General features: G+C 32.6%; 1 protein-coding gene across 4 annotated transcripts; it reads left to right on the forward strand.

Moving 5' to 3' along the window:
* Positions 1-1,464: 1,464 nt before the first annotated feature.
* Positions 1,465-19,238, forward strand: LOC126693150 (protein DETOXIFICATION 21-like). 4 transcript variants are annotated; one of them, XM_050389029.1, is made up of 9 exons: positions 1,467-1,613; positions 4,232-4,531; positions 7,503-8,044; positions 10,115-10,201; positions 10,815-10,871; positions 11,360-11,598; positions 14,700-14,818; positions 18,765-18,851; positions 18,966-19,238. In XM_050389029.1, the coding sequence occupies exons 2-9, from the start codon at positions 4,265-4,267 to the stop codon at positions 19,035-19,037; spliced, it is 1,470 nt and encodes a 489-aa protein (XP_050244986.1). In that variant the 5' UTR covers positions 1,467-1,613; positions 4,232-4,264; the 3' UTR covers positions 19,038-19,238. The 4 variants fall into 4 exon arrangements, with proteins under 4 accessions (XP_050244988.1, XP_050244987.1, XP_050244986.1 ...); XM_050389028.1 differs by having other exon boundaries at positions 4,237-4,531; XM_050389031.1 differs by lacking the exon at positions 10,115-10,201 and having other exon boundaries at positions 1,465-1,613; positions 4,237-4,531.
* The last annotated feature ends 1,397 nt before the right edge of the window (positions 19,239-20,635 follow it).

A 20,635-nucleotide genomic window follows, 5' to 3' on the forward strand; every position in this document is an offset into this window, starting at 1 on the left:
CAGATTTTCTCATCTTTCAATCAACAACGAAACCTCCAGCAAATAAAATTCATAAACCCAGAAACCAAATTCATAAACCCAGAAAATTCAGCATAAAAACACCATTAAAAAAAAAATCATAAATTCCAAAGCCCCCATCCTCAAACCCAAGCAAAATCATTTCTCAGTTCTTTTTCATTCATTGTTTGGTTGCCAAGAAAATGAAAGAATAAAAATTTGGACAGCACCATCAAAGTCCATTCAGTCGCCCTACTCTTTCGTCTCCATAGTCTCTCCAGACAAAAACACAAACACCTAAACTACAAAAAAAATCTCACAATGGAAAAACCCACAACAAGCTCAACGTGTCAACGGGTCGACTCGTCGCGATCGGCGATCTCCACGGCGATTTGGAGAAGTCGAAGCAAGCGTTACGACATAAACGACTCCGGCAACTGGATCGGCGAGTCAATGATCGTGGTTGAAGTCGGCGATGCACTCGATCACGTTGGCAATGAGATTAAAATACTCTATTTTCTCGAGAGACTTCAATGGCAAGTGGTGAAAGCCAGTAGCAAAGTCATCACCATGAACGGTAACCACGAGACCTTGAACATGGAAAGAGACTTCCTGTACATGTCGGAATCGGGTTATGAAGAGTTTAGGGTTTAGGCGCACAACAACATGATGCGCCGAGAACCATTGAAATCCTCCGTCGACATCCAACCCAAATGGAACACGCTTGACCAGATCCCCTTCTCCACCTTCTGTTCTTATTCTTATGTTTCTGGTGTGTTCTTTTTTTTCTCTTTTTTTTTTCTTTTTAATTTTTAACTCATATTTTTTCTTTTGTTAAAATTGAAAAATAAATATTTTAAATTATAATCTGATGTGGCATGCTACAGTAAATTTTATTATTATTATTTTATTCATCTGTTAGTTTGCCCGTTAGATTAGTGACGGAAGGTAGCTTCAAGGACTTAAATGGAACGCGTAAATTGATTTAAGGGCTAAAAGTGGAAAAAATAAAATGTAGGGACTAAAATGGAAAAAAGTCAAAATATAAGAACTAAAAGTGCATTTATGCCTAGTTAAAAATACCTGCCTAAATTAGTTACGAATCACTTAGGATCAACGTGTAAGCATAGTAATGACAAACAAAGTATATGGCCATCCCTAAATCAAGATTTGTGGTTAGCGTTAGGGAATGAAATTAGTGAGTTGTGTTTGATACACCCACTTAAATAAATATTTTTAGTTTTTAAATAATATTACACGTATTTTTACACATTTTTTTACCCACACATATTTCTACACATATTTTCAAACAATAAAACACATATTTTTAAATACATGTATCAAACATCCTAAATTCTTTGAACCAAAGAAAAACAAATAAGATTTCACACTTTTTTGCACGTAAAAAAAGATTCCACACTTTCTCTCTCCTCAATAAATGAATAATACTGTTCAATGTGGTGATTTGTAAGGCTGTCGGTTTATAAATGTTTCTTCCAATCATGTGTCATCTCTCTCTCTCTCTCTCTCTCTCTCTCAGGTTGCAGCAACTCAAGCAACTACACAGGGCTTCGAAGTGAAATTCTTTCATTTTTAGAATCATTTACAAGGCTAAGGTAAGCTAAATATTTTCAATTATTAAAAAAAATTATCTAATATCTTTCTCCTTCTTTTTTTTTTTAGTTTACAATTAATGTTGCATTATCTTTCTATATTTCTCACTTCAAAGTTAAACTCACTTCATTGTTGTTTGGACAAAAAAAGAAAAAGAAAAAGAAAAGAAAAAGAAAACACACTTTACTGCTCTAAGTGGCAAGGATTCAAATAAAGGTGCTCCTAGCATAGAAAATGGTAGTAATCTTGCTTGAGAGGATCTCTTTTTGTTGTTCTGTGTGGACTGTAGTTTTATTTTGTTGGTTGTATTGAACTCTATTTTGTGGGTGAATGAAATTTGGACCCATGATTTGATTTGTCCAATCCGGTCCTCATTTACCATTTTATTTAAAGAAGGAAATTTAAAATGCCTGCCAACAATTTTTTTTTTTACTTTTTTTAAGGAGCCTGCCGACATTCTTTTAACATCTTGTCACAAAAAGTCTTGGAACGCACTTTGGATACATATTTTACCGCAACATATTTGAGTGTTAATTAGTGATTAGAGTATTTTAAGTGGTATAGGGGTGGTAAAGTAAGTTCAAATTCATTTGTCCATCCAAACTTATCCACTCTAATTGAAACCAAACTAACCCAATTATTAGTTGGGTTAAATGTGTATTAACTCAATTAAACCCAGTAATTATTGAGTTTTAACTAAAAACTTATTGAAAGTCATTTAACCCAAAAACAATATATCCAAATTTAACCCAGCCATTTCCATAAAAATAATAATAATTTAGTTTCTCAATTTTAAAATCCATTCATTTTCTTATCCTTTCTTGCCCTTTCTCGAAAACCACAATGAAAATTTTTGTCATTTCCTTTTCTCTCACTTTCTTGGCAACCAAACAACAACACTCAAATACTCTCTCTGAAAATCCAAAAAAGTTCCCAGCAAAACAGAGTAAGTGTCTCAGAAAATGAGGGCACAAATGGAGTTCTTCTTGAAGGTTCTAAAAAGCACGTCTTTTTCAGCCATGTAGTTCCATCTGCGACTGTCGATTTCCTTGCAGCAAATCAGCCTCAAGCTTGAATTCACATACTCTTCCTCCACCAACCCTAGCCTTCGCCGATTCAAACTCTGACTCTCCGGCGAATCGGCCAGAGAGAGCAGCGGCTTAGCCAGAATCAAAGGCGAAGAAGCGAGATTGGCGCTTATACACAGCGTTTTGCAGAGGAGTAGCCGTGCAGTGTCGTGTGAAGCGAAAGAAGACGACATTGCTGTTAGAGTGTGCGCCGTCGCGTTGGTTTGGGATTGCTTCAATTTGATCGGAGGAGGAGTTGCCATTGTGAAACGAAACGAATTGAAACCAAGTTTTTTATTTTTTATTTTTATTTTTTTGGTGTTGGTTTTTGGTTCGTAAATAATTGGAATCCAATTTTCAAAATTCATTCCTTATTTTTCTAAATTTTCTCGGCAACTAAACGATGGACCACTTAGTTTCTTATCTTATTCCTCTATTTTCCTGTCGCTGAATTGTTACTGTGTTTATGGGCATTTTGGTAATTTTGATAATTGGGTAATTGGGTGAGTGGTTTACCCATTATAATTGGGTTGGGTTGGGTTTGGGTTAGAAGCAATTAGTTAAATTAGTTTTAATTGGTGAATGAGTTTTATATACCCAGCCCAATTATGTCCACCCCAAATCTACCCAAACCCACCTATTTGACAACCCTAGTGGTAGGTCATGTTAAGTAGTGTATAGACAATTTTATTTTTTGGTTTTTGAGAAACAATTAGTTTCAACAAGTGTACGTGAAACAATTAGTTTCAACAAGTGTACGTGAAACAATAATTTCCCTAGTTTATTATCTTGCTCTTGAGTTTGCATGATTTCATTTTTATTAATTTTTTTTTTAAAAAAAGAGAGAATTTTAAAACACTATACATAAACCAATAATCTGATTTATAAGGTATAATTCAGATGAGGAAAATTAAAAGATATTAATTATTTTCATTAAAAAAAAATTCAAAACTGTAATAATTAATCCGCAAAAGGTAAATAAACAAATAAAAAAAATTGACCGATGCCAAAATGCTAGAGTTTTCAGCGAACTTATCATCAATTTATTACCGTAATAGCTTGTATAATTGAAAATATATCTTATCAATTAATAAATCAATACAATATAGCACTGTCTGAAATATACCGGTTTAAATATCCAAACGCAAAAAGATGAATTTCACTAGAGCATGTTTTTAAAATATCACGTATATAATGGGTTTAACCTTTAATAGGTTCACTACCAAAAAAAAAAGAAAAAAAAAAGAGTAGACTTTTGCAGTGTTTGGCTTGCTGCGTTTGTGAAAAACGCTTTATTAGATAGTGATACATTGTATTATAGTCAATAAAGATATTTAATTGTTTAGGGCGTTATGGGTGTAGGATTGTAAGTATGATTTCACTAAGTTTTTTTTTGAGAAAGACTTCACTAAGTTTAATCTTCTGTGTTCTTTAATTTCTTTTATATTTTTGGTATCTTAATGTATCCCATTATTTTAAAAAATTGAATTTTGGCACCAAGATATGCATAAGAGAGATTGTAAGAAAATCTATTAATCATTTTATCCTCATAGGACAGCTAATAGGAAGGTATTGATACTGTGAAAATGGAGGAAGATATGAACCAAAAGCTTCTTAGAGAAGTTGATGCTGCAGGAGAAATCAGTGTTGTTGATGAAGTGCCACTCAAGGACAAGGTATGGAGCGAGATGAAGAAGATGTGGGTTGTAGCTGTTCCTGCTATATTCACCAGAGCCTCTACCTTTGGGATCAATGTCATCACTCAAGCCTTTGTTGGGCACATTGGGTCTACAGAATTAGCTGCCTACTCTTTCACTTATACCGTGTTTTTGTCATTTGCAGTTGGTATCCTGGTACGTTTAGGCATTACTTTTTCAGAAACTCATGAAATAGCTTTAGTATATACCAAACTGGTATGAACACTATGCGTATTTTTGAAGTTTACTCAAGTCAAAGGTACTAATATGTAACCTATCACGCCCCCAATCCAATGAATAAGCTAACTAGGTGGTTTTTTTTTTTTTTTTTTTTTTTTTTTTTTTTTTTTAATTTTATTTAATTTTATTTTATTTAAGTAATGAATAAGTCAAAGGCCTTCTTAATTCTTATAGACTAGCACTCATCTTCAAAGAATTTTTACACCAAATAAATTCAAAACTAACCTCAATAGCTCCAGAAACCTTATTTGCATAAAATATTGAACAATAAAAAATAAAAAACTAAATACTAAGTCCAAATTATATATTGTGAAAGTTCATTTACACATTGATTATAGGAATTGACACCACCATTATTGTGCAAAAATAAAAGTAGCAAAAAACCAATAGAACAACTTGTCTCAAAGTAAAAACCACTAGGAAGAAATGTCCTCAACAAACAATTCACTATGGTAAAGAGAAGTTTAAAATCTAGTATAAAAACTTTGTTTTTAGGCTCTACACCTGTAGATGAACTTAAAATAAAAACTTTCTACTACTTCAAAACCAATAAACTCTTCTACCATGTGAATGCTCCATGGATGATGCACCCACAATCATGATCTGAACCTCCGACTGACTATTCTTGAAATTTGAATCGAAGTCTATGTGGTTTCAACGCCAATCCAATACACTCAAGGTAACAAGGTGTTTGGATGGATTTTCCTCTCAAGATATTCAGTGCGAGAGGTTAGGAAAACTGAGGGAACTCTCAAATCTAGTCTCTCTATGCTCTATGGCTGTCTCCCTCAGCTCTAAATTAGGGTTACAAAACCACCTTTAAATATGTGTAGGGTTGGGATTTGAGTGGCTACAAAAAGCCCATAAATAAGCCTAGATTGGTTCTTTCTGCAACAGGTTTGTTCAAACAAAGGTTGAGTGAACTTCAGGCGAACTCCTCTGGAAGTCTTTTTGTAAAGTTAGATCAAGCAAAGGTCAGGCAAAGATTGGACAAAGGCCTCTGTTCCTCCGTTTCTCGACGTTGGCTTGATGGTTTCTTGAGCAAACCCTTAAGAATCAACAACTTCACTTTCAACTATTTTATTCTTGAAAACCCAAATGACTTTAACCCAAATATCACAAATACATGAAAAATTGTTGCAATTGCAATAGATATTTTGGCACGAAATTAGCCAACAATAAATGACCTAGTATATTGAAATGAGTTGTGTTAGTTACGATTGAAGGTGAGTATATTGTCACAAAATATGTTAAAAAAGAGATGCTCTAGATCTCATAGATTCTCCAAGATTAGGGTTTAAAGCAAGACAAGTACATAGTTTAATATGAAAGTTAAGAGTGTATTAGATTTGGGCAATGCTATTAACATTATCATACAAAGCAAAGTTATGTGAGATATCATTGACTACGACTAGTTGTTGAAAAATAGTTGATGCTACCGCTTGAGATTCACACAACAAATAATAATATATACAATAAAAAAATTTCTATTGTCATGTTGACTAAGGTTAATTTTTCTAGAATAGAAAACTTTGAACTTTACTTTAGGCAACCAGCATAAATTATAACTATAGAGTTTGATCATAAATCATTCTCTCTCTTTTTTTCTCTGTGTGTAAGTGTGTGTTATTGTAATTTTTGTGCATTTTATCCCATTTATGACATGTCGCCATATCGGTTCCATCTCATGAAGATGAAGTACATGATACTCAACCTCCCTGAAAGCAGTTTTAGACTTGAAGCCAATGCTTGAATGCAGTTTTAGACTTGAAGCCATTGCGAGTCTAGGAGTATATAGAGCCTCTTAAAAGAGACAAATGAGTTGCCACCTAGTTATAGGTCCAGGAACCAAAACATAACTCCACGAAGGGATCTACCTACTATACTAGGTCCGGAGTTGTGCAAGATGGGAAGATGTTAGACATCCCAAGCCTGCCTAATTGTATCTAGCCTTCATATATCGTTACTTAATTGGATCGGATGAGAGCTATCCAAAAAGCTCAAATGGATGTGCATTCATGTTTACAGCCTAAGGATCAGTTTATAGGTTATATGAATCAACCAAGAGAAAGTAAAAAAAACATGTTATCAAACAAGTGTGTGGGAAGACAAGCATATCATCATGGAATCACACTCAATCACACAACTTGTAAGCATGAAGAGCATTACACCATCAACATCCAAGTGTGTGTAAGTGTCTATCCAATCATGCATGTGCATGTAAATACCAAGATTAAGGGCTTTATTACAGATGAATGATTGAGTTTTATGAAGGAGAAGCATTAATTGAAGTTGAGACTTCATTAGCTCTCAAGTGTCTTTCCTTAATTGGACTTAGATGATCTTGATGCATCATTAGTTGTCTTGCAAGCTTTAGAGATTAGTTAGATTCAATTAGTTAAGTTTGAATTAACTTGACTTTCATGTTATCATTTAAATTCAAATTAATTATCTTAATCATCTTTATTCTTTTAAGACAATGTCCCTTCTTTCTTCAATTACTTTTTAATTGAGTTATGGAAATGAGTCGAAACCCAAATTAGCTTTTCAAGCCCAATTACCTTTTAAGTCTTGGAAGGATTTTATTTTGTGAAGATTTTCCTTATATTTGAATAATTAATTGATTTCCAAAAGAGTTTGAATTTCAAATTTTCAATTAACTATTGACTTGAATAAGATGAGTCCTTTGTGTTTTCTTTCTTCATCTTTTTTGATTTGCTAGTACAATGATAGCGATAAGATGAGTTCTATTTTTGATGATTATAATCATTTTTTTAATTAAAAAAATAAAATTGATTATATGAAGTCATATTCAGTGGAAATTCATTTGGAAGAATAGAACTTGTATTTTGAGATTTAAATCATGTTTTTGAATTTGGAAGTGCAGTTAGGCATGGCTACGGCACTGCAAACTCTCTGTGGGCAAGCATACGGTGCAAGAAAATACCACATGCTTGGTGTATATCTTCAAAGATCATGGATTGTTATGTTTTTGGCATCAATAATTCTTCTTCCTATATTTATATTCGCAACCCAAATTCTAGAGGTTTTAGGCCAAGATGAAGATGTTGCAAAAGTTGGAGGAGAGGTTGCTCACTGGATAATTGGAGCAATGTTTGCCTTGGTGATATCTTATTCAAGTCAAATGTACTTGCAATCACAGAACAAGAACATGCTCATTACTTACTTCGCAGCTTTAGCCATTCTAATCCACGTCCTCCTTTCATGGCTTTTAACTGTGAAATATAATTTTGGGGTTCCTGGTGCAATGTTGTCCACAGTGTTGGCATTTTGGATTCCCAATATCGGTCAGCTTATGTTTATCATGTGTGGAGGTTGCCGGGAAACATGGAAGGGTTTCTCATTATTGGCTTTCCAAGATCTATGGGCTGTTATGAAGCTTTCTTTATCATCAGGTGTAATGTTATGGTAAGACTTTCTGTTAATTAGTGAGTAGGTTGATATACCTGAAATTGGAATTTAGAATAATACTGTATATTTTAAGAGTACGCCAAAATAAATACGAGATAGTATATGGTCTAAAAATTACGTAACAATGGTCATTTTAAAATAGGTTCTTTGTTTAACAGTTTTTTTTTTTTCAAAAAAAAATATTGTTATTATTTTCTATGTTCAAGCTGTCTGCTTCACTTGTTCTTTGGTTGTTGAAAAACCTAGGAAGCATGTGTGTAGGCATGAACACAAGTCCTAGACATGATCATCAAATATTAATATATATATATATATATATATATCATTCGAAAAATAGAAGCGACAGATCTGTGATAGAGTGATCTTAAAAGAGAAATATTCTTAGCTGTTTGTTCAAGTTCATAGGTGTGATACTTCGGATTGAGTATATTTATAAGTAAATTTGGATTGTGAAGGCATTGTAAGGGCATATGAAAATGAAATAATGAAATCCTTGAAATTTTTCACCATTATGATTGCTTAAGGTTTTTCCTCTACCCATTTTCGTGAATGAGTCAATTGTCTCTTTGCAAGGATGAGTGAGTTACATCAGGTCCGTATTGGGCAAATGGCTAGGCTCTTATCATAGGTTTTAATTCTTCTAATAGTAGTCTTTGCATGCTTAAGAATCATTGACACTGATCACAATATTCTTGAACATAGTCTAATGCATCTTTTTGCATAATTGACCAATAATATCATGCTCTGATGGCCCTTTACGCCGAGGCCCTTCTTCCTTAGTGGTTTCCACAAATTCATTTGTGTCTCTCTTACGACATAATCAGTATCATAAGGTTCTAGCTAGAGACTAAAATCAATTTGGTTTGGCCAACCTCTGAGGTTGAAGTTAGGCCTTTCCAGTTTGTCTACCTTCGGGTTCAATCCGACAGAGGCATTGTATAACCTTTGACTCCTCATTGCGATTCTTTATTAATTATGAGCAATCCTTTATTAATCTGTTGAAATGTAAATGATTATTTAATGAGAGACTTTTTTTATATTCCAGTGCAATAAGCAAACTTCGAGTTTGTTTGGGATGTGATAAAATTTCAGCTTATTTGAGTTTTTAACTTCTTTTTGGTACTATTTATGAGTTTTATTATACTTTTTAATACTATTAATAAGTCTTATTGTATTATTTACCTAAATTTTAACTTCTTCTTTTTTTTCTACACATTCAGCAAAAAGTTTTCAGTTTCAGCTAAATAAGTTTTCAATTTCATATTTTATTTTATTTTTTAAAGAGTTTCAATCTATAGCGCTTCAGATGGTAGCTCTTTATCATCTGAACTTCAATTTCATATTTTATTTTTTTGAACTTTAAAACTTAGTAGTCTTTACAAAACTATGGTAACAATCTCTTAATAAACTTATGAAATTTAGGACTTTTTCACACGTAAGGGGAGTATATATATATAAATAAATAAATATATATATATATATATATGAGTTAGGCTTACTTCCAATACTTTTTAATACTATTAATAAGTCTTATTGTATTATTTACCTAAATTTTAACTTCTTCTTTTTTTTTTCTACACTTTCAGCAAAAAGTTTTCAGTTTCAGCTAAATAAGTTTTCAATTTCATATTTTATTTTATTTTTTAAAGAGTTTCAATCTATAGCGCTTCAGATGGTAGCTCTTTATCATCTGAACTTCAATTTCATATTTTATTTTTTTGAACTTTAAAACTTAGTAGTCTTTACAAAACTATGGTAACAATCTCTTAATAAACTTATGAAATTTAGGACTTTTTCACACGTAAGGGGAGTATATATATATAAATAAATATATATATATGAGTTAGGCTTACTTCCAATACTTTTTTAATTGGAAGTTTCTTTTTGTTTAAAATACACAATACAAGTGGTAGTAAGTTTTAATCTCCACATTTTATTTAATTAGCGGATAATGTGACAGTTTCTCATTAAAATAAAAAAAGATTCCAATTAAAAAAGTATTCGAAGTAAGTCAAACCCACTATATATATAGAACTATTTAGTAAATAAATGTATTTATCATGACAGTGTGGAGGTTTGGTACAACGCAGTTTTGCTTCTTATAGCAGGATACCTGAAAAAAGCCGAGGTCTCCATTGATGCTTTAAGTATATGGTATTTCTCATACAGCCTCTCCTCTCCTCCATTTATTTATTTAAAAAGTTTTTAACCGCTTTGTCTTCTTTATTGTTGTTGTTATTATTATTATTGTATTTAATTTTTTTATGTTTCCCAACTCATTTTTCTCCATATTCCTTCGGTAAAAACATCATTTATGTTCCTATATTTTGACCATATTTTTAATTTGATCCTCAAGTTTTCTTAGCTTTCATTTTGGTACTTATATTTTTAAACATGTTGTCATTTTGGTCTTCGACATTATCTCACTTAAAGAAATGTTACTTTCAAATTTTTAGTGTAGTCCATTAACCAGGTAGACGTTTTTTATAAGTGAGATAACGATATGAATCAAAGTTATATGTTTAAAAGTAATAAAACCAATATAAAAGCTGTTAAAACTTGAGGACCAAATTAAAAAAATAAAATAAAAAAAGACCAAAATATAGGAATCAAATAAGTGTTTTTGCCTGTTTCTCAAAAAAAAAAAAAAAAAAAATAAATAAATAAGTGTTTTTGCCTATTCTTTTTTGTCTAAATTATCCATTTGCCCCTGTTAATTTTGCTTCATGCCTACCCGTAGCTAATTCGAGTACATGATTTTGTACAGCCTTAGCATCAATGGGTGGGAAATGATGATAGCTCTTGGATTCATGTCTACAGCAAGGTATTGTCGTCATTCTCATGACCTCTGCGAAGTTCAGCACCATCATCATCATCATCTATTAGATATTTTCTTTTTGAGTGGAAAGTGGGGTTAGGATGTTCATTCACTATCATGTTTGAACTAAATAAACATCGTTTTAAAAGATTTTAGGTATTAAAATATGAGTGATAATAGAAATACTACAAAGTTTATGATATAAATCTTTGCCACCTATCATTAATTAAAAATAAAAAAATTCCAGCATTCAGATATCATGTTGTTAAAGCCTACTAATCACATTAATTTGCATATTAGTGGCATCGATCACAAAAAATGTAATTATGATGTTAATTTATAATGTTTTTGAAGCGTATCAATCATGTTAATTGTTAAATCAGTTTGTAAACTAATAATATTTGTAATAGATATAGCATTTTTCTACTGATTATTAATTTTATGAGTTAATGTTTCGACCATATACTTGTCCAAATATTTGGTTAAAAATTTAGTGTTCGAGTATCAAATGAGCTTGGAAGAGGGAGTGCAAAGGCAGCAAAGTTCTCAATCGTGATGACAGGGCTCACGTCATTTACCATCGGATTCGTACTTTTCTTATTTTTCCTTACCTTCAGAGGACGTGTGGCTTACGTATTCACCGAAAATGAAGAGGTGGCTTTAGCATTTGCAAACATGTCACCTTTCTTGGCTGTCTCCGTACTATTGAATAGCATTCAACCTGTGCTCTCCGGTACTCTTTTTAAATTTGCTTTGATGTCTCTCAAACTTGATCATTTTATTTAAGGTTAATTGCAAATTACACTCTTAAAATTTAAAAGTAATTAGATTTTATATTCTGAAATTTCAGAATTTAGATTTTACCTCCTGAAATTTGGTGATATTTAGATTTTACACCATGACGTTTTAGAATTTAGATTTTATCCCATATATTTTAGGAGTGTTGGAATTTTACTCCTTAAAATTTTGAAGTGCTTGTATTTTACACCTTAAAGTTTCAGAATTTGAGAGTATAAAATCAAAACAATCCTAAACTTTAAGGGATAAAATTCAAGTTCTGAAACGTTAGGGTGTAAAATCCAAATATCCGCAAGACTTCAGGATGTAAAATCCAAATTCTGAAATTTCAGGGTATAAAATCCAATTACCCCCAAACTTTAATGGTGTAATTTGTAATTTACCCTTTTATTTATGAGAAATAATATGTCTACAACATTTTTACAATATTTTCACAACAAATCATAAGTGGCAGGTTATTATTGTTGGGGTAAAAAAGTAATTGTAGTGTTAGATTCAAATTTGAACTAGTAACAACTAAGCGTGACAATTTTTATCCATATCCATGAACCCACCAATTACCCACCTAATTAGGATAAGTCTTAACCCAACCCATTTAAATATTTGGGTTAAATGGGTAAAGACCCATTAGGTTATTTAATTATATGGGTCTTAATGGATAAACACACTAATACCCATCTAAAATTTAAATAAACAACATAATATCTAAATTTAAAAAATGACCAAAATACCTCCGAAATCCAAAAAATGACCAAAATACCCCTCGAAACCTAAAAAAAATGACCAAAATACCCCAAAAACCCAAAAAATGACCAAAATACTTTCAAAACCCGAAAAATGACCAAAACACCCCCTGAAACCTAAAAATGACAAAAACCCCCCCGAAACCTAAAAAATGACCAAAATACCCCCTTAAAACCCAAAAATTACGAAAATACCCCCAAAACCAAAAAAAATGACCAAAATACCTCCAAAACCCAGAAAATGACCAAAATACCCCTAAAATCCAAAAAAGGACCAAAATACCCCCCCAAAACCTAAAAATTATCAAAATACCCTCAAAACCTAAAAAAAAAATGACCAAAATACCCCCAAAACCTAAAAAATGACCGAATTACCCCCAAAACCTAAAAATTACCAAAATACACCCTAAACCTAAAAAATTACTAAAATACCCCCTAAACCTAAAAAATGACTGAAATACCTTTGAAATCTAAAAAATGATTGAAATACCCCCGAAACCTAAAAAATTACCAAAATACCCTGAAACATAAAAAAAATGACCAAAATAATCCCAAAACCTAAGAAAAAGACCAAAATACCCCCCCCCAAAAAAAACCTAAAAAATGACCGAAATACTCCCTAAAACCTAAAAATTACCAAAATACACCCTAAACCTAAAAAATGACCAAAATACCACCTAAACCTAAAAAATGACCAAATACCTCTGAAACCTAAAAAATGACTAAAATACTCCCAAAACCTAAAAAATTACCAAAATACCTTGAAATCTAAAATATGATCAAAATACCCCAAAACCTAAAAAAGGACCCAAATAACCCTAAAACCTAAAAAAATGATCGATAAAACCCCTGAAACCTAAGTTATGACCAAAATGCACTTACAACATCTAAAATTACCAAAATAGAGGTTTGGGGTATATTGGATGTTTCGAGGATATTTTCGACAAATTAAAGGTTCTAAGGGTATTTCAGTAATTTTATAGGTTTTGAGGGGATTTCAGTAATTTTTTAGGTTTCGAGGGAATTTTGGTTATTTTTTAGGTTTCGGGGTTATTTTGATCATTTTTTAAACTCTAAGGGTATTTCAGTCATTTTTTAGGTTATGAGGGCATTTCTGTCATCTTTTAGGTTTTAGGGGTATTTCAATAATTTTTATATTTTTTTGGTTATTTTGGTAAATTTCTAGGTTTCAGAAGTATTTTGGTAATTTTTTAGGTTTCGGGGATATTTTGGTCGTTTTGTGGGTTTTGGGGGGGTATTTTGGTCATTTTTCTTGTTTCAGCGGTATTTCGGTCATTTTTTTTTTGGGTTTTGTGGGTATTTTGGTAATTTTTGGGTTTTGAGGGTATTTTGGTCATTTTTTAGGTTTCGGGGGTATTTTGGTAATTTTTTAGATTTCGGGGGTATTTTGGTCATTTTTTGGGTTTTGGGGGTATTGGTCATTTTTTGGGTTTTGGGGGGGTATTTTGGTAATTTTTGGGTTTTGATGGTATTTTGGTTATTTTTTAGGTTTTGGGGGTATTTTGGTAATTTTTAGATTTCGAGGGTATTTTGGTCATTTTTTGGGTTTTAGGGGTATTTTGGTTATTTTATGGGTTTTGGGACTATTTTGGTAATTTTTGGGTTTTGGGGGTATTTTGGTCATTTTTTGGTTTTGGGGGGTATTTTGGCAATTTTTAGGTTTCAGAGGTATTTTGGTCATTTTTTGGATTTCAGAAGTATTTTGGTTTTTTTTTTTTGGTTTTGGGGGTATTTTGGTCATTTTTTTAGGTTTTAGGGATATTTTGGACATTTTAGAGGTTTTGGGGGGTATTTTGCTCATTTAAGAGATTTCATTGGTATTTTGCTCATTTTAGAGATTTTGGGGATAATTTTGAATGTCCAAGGGTATATTGGTAATTTTGGAAGTGTAGGTATTTGCGTTATTTTAGGTGTTTAAGAGTATTTTGGCAATTTTGGAGGTCAAGTGGGTATTCAAGTAGTTTTAGATATATTTGGGTCATATTGGGTTAAATGAGTGGGTTACTAATTAAATGAGTTGAGTTGGTAATGGATAATTAATTTATGTATAAACAAGTCATAAATGGATAAATGGATAAATGGAGATAATTACACACCAACCCATTTATGACTCAACCCGCCCATTTGCCACCCATTAACAATTAACCACCTATGATTTGTTATAAAAATGTTATAAAAATATTGTGAACGTAGCACTTCTCTTTTTTTATTTGGATGGCTTTTCGTACATACTAATCCTACCTTAATAGTACTTCACTTGTTACATGGACAGGAGTTGCCATTGGTGCTGGCTTGCAGAGCATTGTAGCATATGTCAACTTGACAGCCTATTACCTAGTAGGGATTCCCGTTGGTGCTGTGCTTGGATTTGTTTTTGATATGGAAGTCAAAGTAAGCTATTTTTATCTCCTTTAATTTCCACGTTTTAATTCTAACCCGTTATAAATAAAGAAGAGGAAGTTTTCTGGTTTCACTAAATTTCAATTAAGATTTTAAACACTGAAACAAAGTTTATTCCTTATCAAATCCTTCTCTACAAAAGAAGATATTTTTTACCAGCTAAAGGAATACATGTTAAAGCCTTATATATAGAGGTAACATCGTAACGGATTTGATGGAGTGGCTTTGAGATTTTGATAAATTAGTTTATATTTATTAATTTTGTGAGAGTTTATGCGTGATTCTTATTCCTATTATCATTAATGATTTTTTTTTTTCGTTTGCCATGAATGCAAGCATAGATTTTTCTAAACAAAATTTTGTGTGTTGTTGTTCTTGCCATTTTATTCTCCTTTTTTATACACGTTTTTTTTTACAACAAATTAGTACTATATTAGACCTATTTGTTTGAGTTCCTGAAGATTGCAAGAACAGAATTTCAGTTGGTGTTGGGTGTACATGTGTGAGTAAAGTCTCACATTGAATAAAAATTGGAAGAATGAGTAGTTATTATAACATAATGGAGCACGTATCCATTAGACATAAGCCTTTTGAGTTAAAGTGTCTCTATATGTTATATTAATTACTCAAGGATTCTCCCCAAGTTGTTTATCTTCCTAACAAGTGGTATCAGAGCCCATGGTGATGTGGGACAAAGGTAGCAAGGTTATCAAGGTTCCTTTTGTAGTTGGAAGATGGAACGAGGTGTGTGTACTTGAAACCCTTTCACAAATGGAGCAGGGCAAAAGAGTATTATTGCCAATTGTGCTAGACAACAATGAGGTGCAAGATTCCCATGGAGGATAAAAGATGTGTGGGGTTGACACGTGAAGGCATATGGATGATGAACTGGTGAAAGAAAAAGACCATTAGGCAAGGGGGAACGAGTAGAACTTGTTCATTGCCCATGCAGAGGTCTTGAAATCCACAGAGAGGCACAGACTCACACATGAGGGGGAGATTGTTAAGTGTACACGTGTGAGTGAAGTCTCATATTGAATAAAGATTAGAAGAATAAGTAATTAATATAACATAATTGAGCACATACCTATTGAGTTTAGACCTTTTGGGTTAAAGTGTGTCTCTATATGTTATATTAATTACTCAAGAAAACTCCCCAAGATGTTTATCTCCCCAACAAGATGTAATTATTCAATTATTTCTACAAAAATTGTTAGTCGATGGCAGGGGAAACTTTACATAGAGCTCAAGTTATATATTCATATCAACATCCTGACTTGCCAACAAAAAAAAAAAAAAAAAAAAAGTATATATAATTATTTTTAAACTAACCTATTCTATTTACTCTAAAAATAATATATTGAATATCTTGACTTGAGAATTCCAAGAATTTAGGGTCAATAAAAATAATCTTGGCCTCCAAACATAGTTCTTAACCCTTAAAAAAAAAAAATCAAATAACAACAACAAAAATTAGATCCATAATAGCTCAAACAACAACAAATAAACAAAATATTCAAAAAAATAGCCCATTCAAAACAACAACAACAACAACAAAAATCCATAATCATTCAAATTCATAACTCGTTCAACCCATTCCATTAAAATAATTTCTAATTTCATATTTCCTAAAAAGTTATACCAAGAGAGGTATTGTAGCTTTGTAGTCGCAACAGCTCTGCTCTCCTTAGAGGTTTAGCTTGTAGTTGTAGTAGGTATCATTTGTTGCACTCTCTCTCTCTCTCCTCTCCCATTTTTCTCTTCTTTATCGTCATTTTATACTATCTCTCACTTTATTACTCTCATTGCAACCTTCTCAATTCTCACTTTATCTCTCATTAGTTTTTTTTTTTTTTTTTTTCATTTTGTTAGTAGAAAAAAAATTCTAAAATTTAATGTATTTATTTTGTGATGTGGATATATTCAAGTTCTTCTTTTATTAGATCGATTTTGTATAATTTCAATTTCTTAATGTCTACTTTAGAAAACATTTCTAGAGTTGCCACTAGTCAGTGGCTTGACTTCAAAACAAGCCTAAGAGCATTCACATCAAGGGTTTTAAAAATTTTAGCATATAGCATCTAAAAAACCAACTTTATAGCATTTAACACATCACTTTATAATACATCAAACATAAAAATTTCTATTTTTTTTAACACTTCATTTAAATAATATTTTTTTATTAATTTTTTATTCTTCCTCTCTCTCCTTCTATCTCTCCCCCTCTGTCTCAACCCAACAGTTCTAAACACCGCCAACCACCACAATACCAATAGCCACCATGCCCAAAACTCAAACATTACAAACAACCACCACACCCCCACCACCCACAAACTCACCACACAAACCCAACCACCCACCAAAAACCCACCACCCATACCACAACCACCAAAAGCCTAACACCCATACCACAACCAAGAAAAACCCACCATCGCCGCCACTAGCCATAGACCATAGCAAGGAAAAAAAAAATTTCTCCACCATCACCCCTACCAGCCACATCCACTCGCAACCACAAATAACAATAGAAAAAAAAAAAAAAAACAAAAAAAAAAAAAAAAAAAAACCAAAAAAAAAAAAAAAAAACAAAAACAAACAAAAACAAAAAAACAAAAAACAAAACAAAACCACCATCGCCCCCACCAACCACATCCACTTGCCACTGTGACCCACGACCCAAATCAGAACATCGAAGCATTGCCACAATGACCCACAACCCCATCGAAGCACCCAAATCAAACCATCATTAACGAAGTAGCGCCATTGTGACCCATGACCCCAACAACCAAATCGGACCATTGAATCACCGCATCGTGACCCACAACCCAACCACCTAAATCACCATGACCCACTACCCAAAAATCAGACCAATAAACCACCGCATTGTGACCGGAACAAATCAGACCACCAAAACCCACTTAAAACTAGTACAGAACCCACGGAAAGGGAGGAGAGAGATTGAGTCCACAAGAGAGAGGGAGAGTGAGAAAGAGGACAGAGAATGAGAGGGAGAGTCTGAGCTTGAGAAAGATGAGAGAGAATGAGAATGAGAGTGAGAGGGAGAGAGCTCAGTGAGAGAGAACAAGAGAGAGTGAGAATTAAAAATCAATTAAAAAAAATGATAACATGTTGCTATAGTGAGCTCTCACAAATGAGAGCTCACTGTAGTAAGATGTCAAATTTTTTAGCATATAGCATATTTGATGGACTAGATTTTTGTTGTTTCAGTTGCTAAAAATAGCATTTTAGCATTTATACCACCCTTAATGTTTTTTTTTTTTTTTTTTTTTTGAGAAACCTACCACCCTTAATGTGAATGCTCTAAGGAGTCAAAAAAGATTGGCTTGATTTTTTATCAAGCATTAATGACATTTTTTTGTATCAACCTACATAGACTGGGTGGCAAATATCAAGCTAGCAATTTGAATGCATGCCTGCCGTCACATGAACAACAAATTCGCGTTACCGAATTTTGTTTGTATAGCTCTATATATATGTTAGATGCAGATTGTTATTTAGCAAGAGAAAGTGGTGTTGCACTGTAATTGCAAAGAAGGAAAATAACTTTCTTTTTGTTAATTGTGTATTTGTGAGAAAGAGTAGCATTTTGTGTATTTGGATTTTGGGTTTTGTGAGAGTGACATTGCACCATTTGTATTATCCATATTTGATAGTGAAATATCTCCTCCTAGTCACCACCCGTGGACAAGCCAAAAACCTAATCATATAAATTTTTGTGTTCCCTCTTGTGTGTGTTTGTCTTTATTTTCTTGTCAAGTTCTTTTTGTTCATATTATTTATTTTGTAAATCTATTTAGATCCCATAATATTGTTACAATCAATCTTGTGTAGAGAGAAGATTTGTATGGATACATGTACAACTACAAATTTTAACATCTTGTCTTTCTCAACCCCTTATCTCGATATTATCTTGTAGGGTGTTTGGATTGGAATGTTGTTTGGAACATTTGTTCAAACTGTTGTACTTATTATTATGACCTGCAAAACCAATTGGGATGAACAGGTATTGGCTTTAGTTTCCCTCTTTAGCTTAGTTCAGTCGTTTAAATGGGTCTATTTTCCTATACTACATTAGCCAATTTTTTTATTATTATTTATATTTTGTGGATAATTGCAGGTAATCATAGCTCGTAATCGCGTTAATAGATGGACTGTGAAAGATGGCAATGAACCAGACCATACCACATAAGATGTCTACCCTTGAGCTGCTATTCTTTCCTCTATGCATTCAAAAATTTAAAATGCTAGATGAATCTAATGTGAGATTATTTTACTTTTTAGAATCTAGATATAATATAGTCGGTTGCTTAGATTGGATTATTTTTCATAAAGTACTAGTGTTGAAGAAATGAGCTTACCTACTAAATAAATAATGAAATGAATTTAATTTTCTCTGCATTATAATTTATAAATATATAGTATTTGAGTAGATGATTAAATTTCTTTTACTTTTATCAACTGTTAATATTATGTTTAAATAATAGTAAGTCTATCACAAATTATTTTATAATATTTTTACAAATTGTTTATGTGGCAAACCTTACTGGTTCTTATTCGGGCTCACTATTAGCATAATTTTTTTCACTTATCAATAACTCCTCATCGTATCAACAATTTATTAAAAAAAAAATTGTGAAAAAATTTGTTGTTCTAACATTTTCCGGAGACCAAGAAGTTTTTACCTAGAACCCAAAGGAAAAACTATTTCCAATACGCTGATCAAACGGACAAGAACTACATCGAGGACTTTTTGACAAGCAACTCGTGTTGCTATAGGATTGATGAAAAAAAAGGAAAAAGAGATTTGCTAATTAATACAATAGCAGAGCCAGAAAGTTTTCCTAGGGAGGGCCAAGCTAAATATAATATAACTTTTAAGTAAAAAAAAAATTATATATTAATAGTTAAACAATCACTCAAAATTTTCCATATTGTCAAAATTTAGGATAAGTTTTAAGGAGATAATATCTGTAAGGACACGATTTGTAACGACCCAACACGATATTGGGTTCGCACGTAAAAAGGCCCAAACAATATCATTTGTAAAGCGTGGGTTTGAAAGGCTAGGCCATGGTCACCAGACGGTGGGTTTTTCGTGGTGTTCATACATAATTTAAATCGTGTTCGCCCTAGGAGTCTTTTTCCTGGAGGCGGGCTGGGAGGCTCTGGTTTTTGGCCATTTTTCCCAGATTGCTTACTTTTCCTTTTATACTAGCCTGTATCCCTTATCCAACGTCCACGTGTGGGGTTCGATTTTCCAGGACTGATACTTGTCCCATCAGCCCATACCCAGAGTGGTTGGGGGTGGTTGTAAAAGCTGAAGAGTATAGCTCTGTCAGGTGCAGAGTATTGAATGGCAGTAAGGGCAACTTTCCCTTTGTTCTTGGTCGTTGTACTATCCAGCGTACCCTTCTCTATTAACCTAGATATTTTAGATTTTTTCCCAAACTGTTCCTATACCGTTTTTGCCTTTCCTTCTAGGGAGACCTCGGATATGCCGAGGACAGAATCATCCTCGACTGTGTCTCAAAACTATTTGGACTTTTATTACCTATCCTCGGCTATAACCTTCCTCAGCTCAGGCCTTGGGCCCCAATGTAAAAATAGGCCGGAGTCACAAATTATTGGACCCCACAATATCTATTTGCTTAGATTCACATTATTGAACCTTTTTAGACGGTTTATCATTTTAGACGGGATCTATCAGCATTTACAATTTTCGAATCTTAAATGTTTTTACTTTTAAAATATGCATAAATTGTGGATATTTTGCTCATAGATTATTCA

This window comes from Quercus robur, chromosome 7 (assembly GCF_932294415.1).
Source record: "Quercus robur chromosome 7, dhQueRobu3.1, whole genome shotgun sequence".
Lineage (NCBI taxonomy): Eukaryota > Viridiplantae > Streptophyta > Magnoliopsida > Fagales > Fagaceae > Quercus > Quercus robur.

What these genes read in the sequence shown, in the direction of transcription:
- LOC126693150 (XM_050389029.1), top strand. Translation starts at nt 4,265, where the DNA reads ATGGAGGAAGATATGAACCAAAAGCTTCTTAGAGAAGTTGATGCTGCA. An exon ending in ATTGATGCTTTAAGTATATG is followed by an intron (nt 10,202 to 10,814) that starts GTATTTCTCATA and finishes GATTTTGTACAG; the next exon opens with CCTTAGCATCAATGGGTGGG. An exon ending in AAACCAATTGGGATGAACAG is followed by an intron (nt 18,852 to 18,965) that starts GTATTGGCTTTA and finishes GGATAATTGCAG; the next exon opens with GTAATCATAGCTCGTAATCG.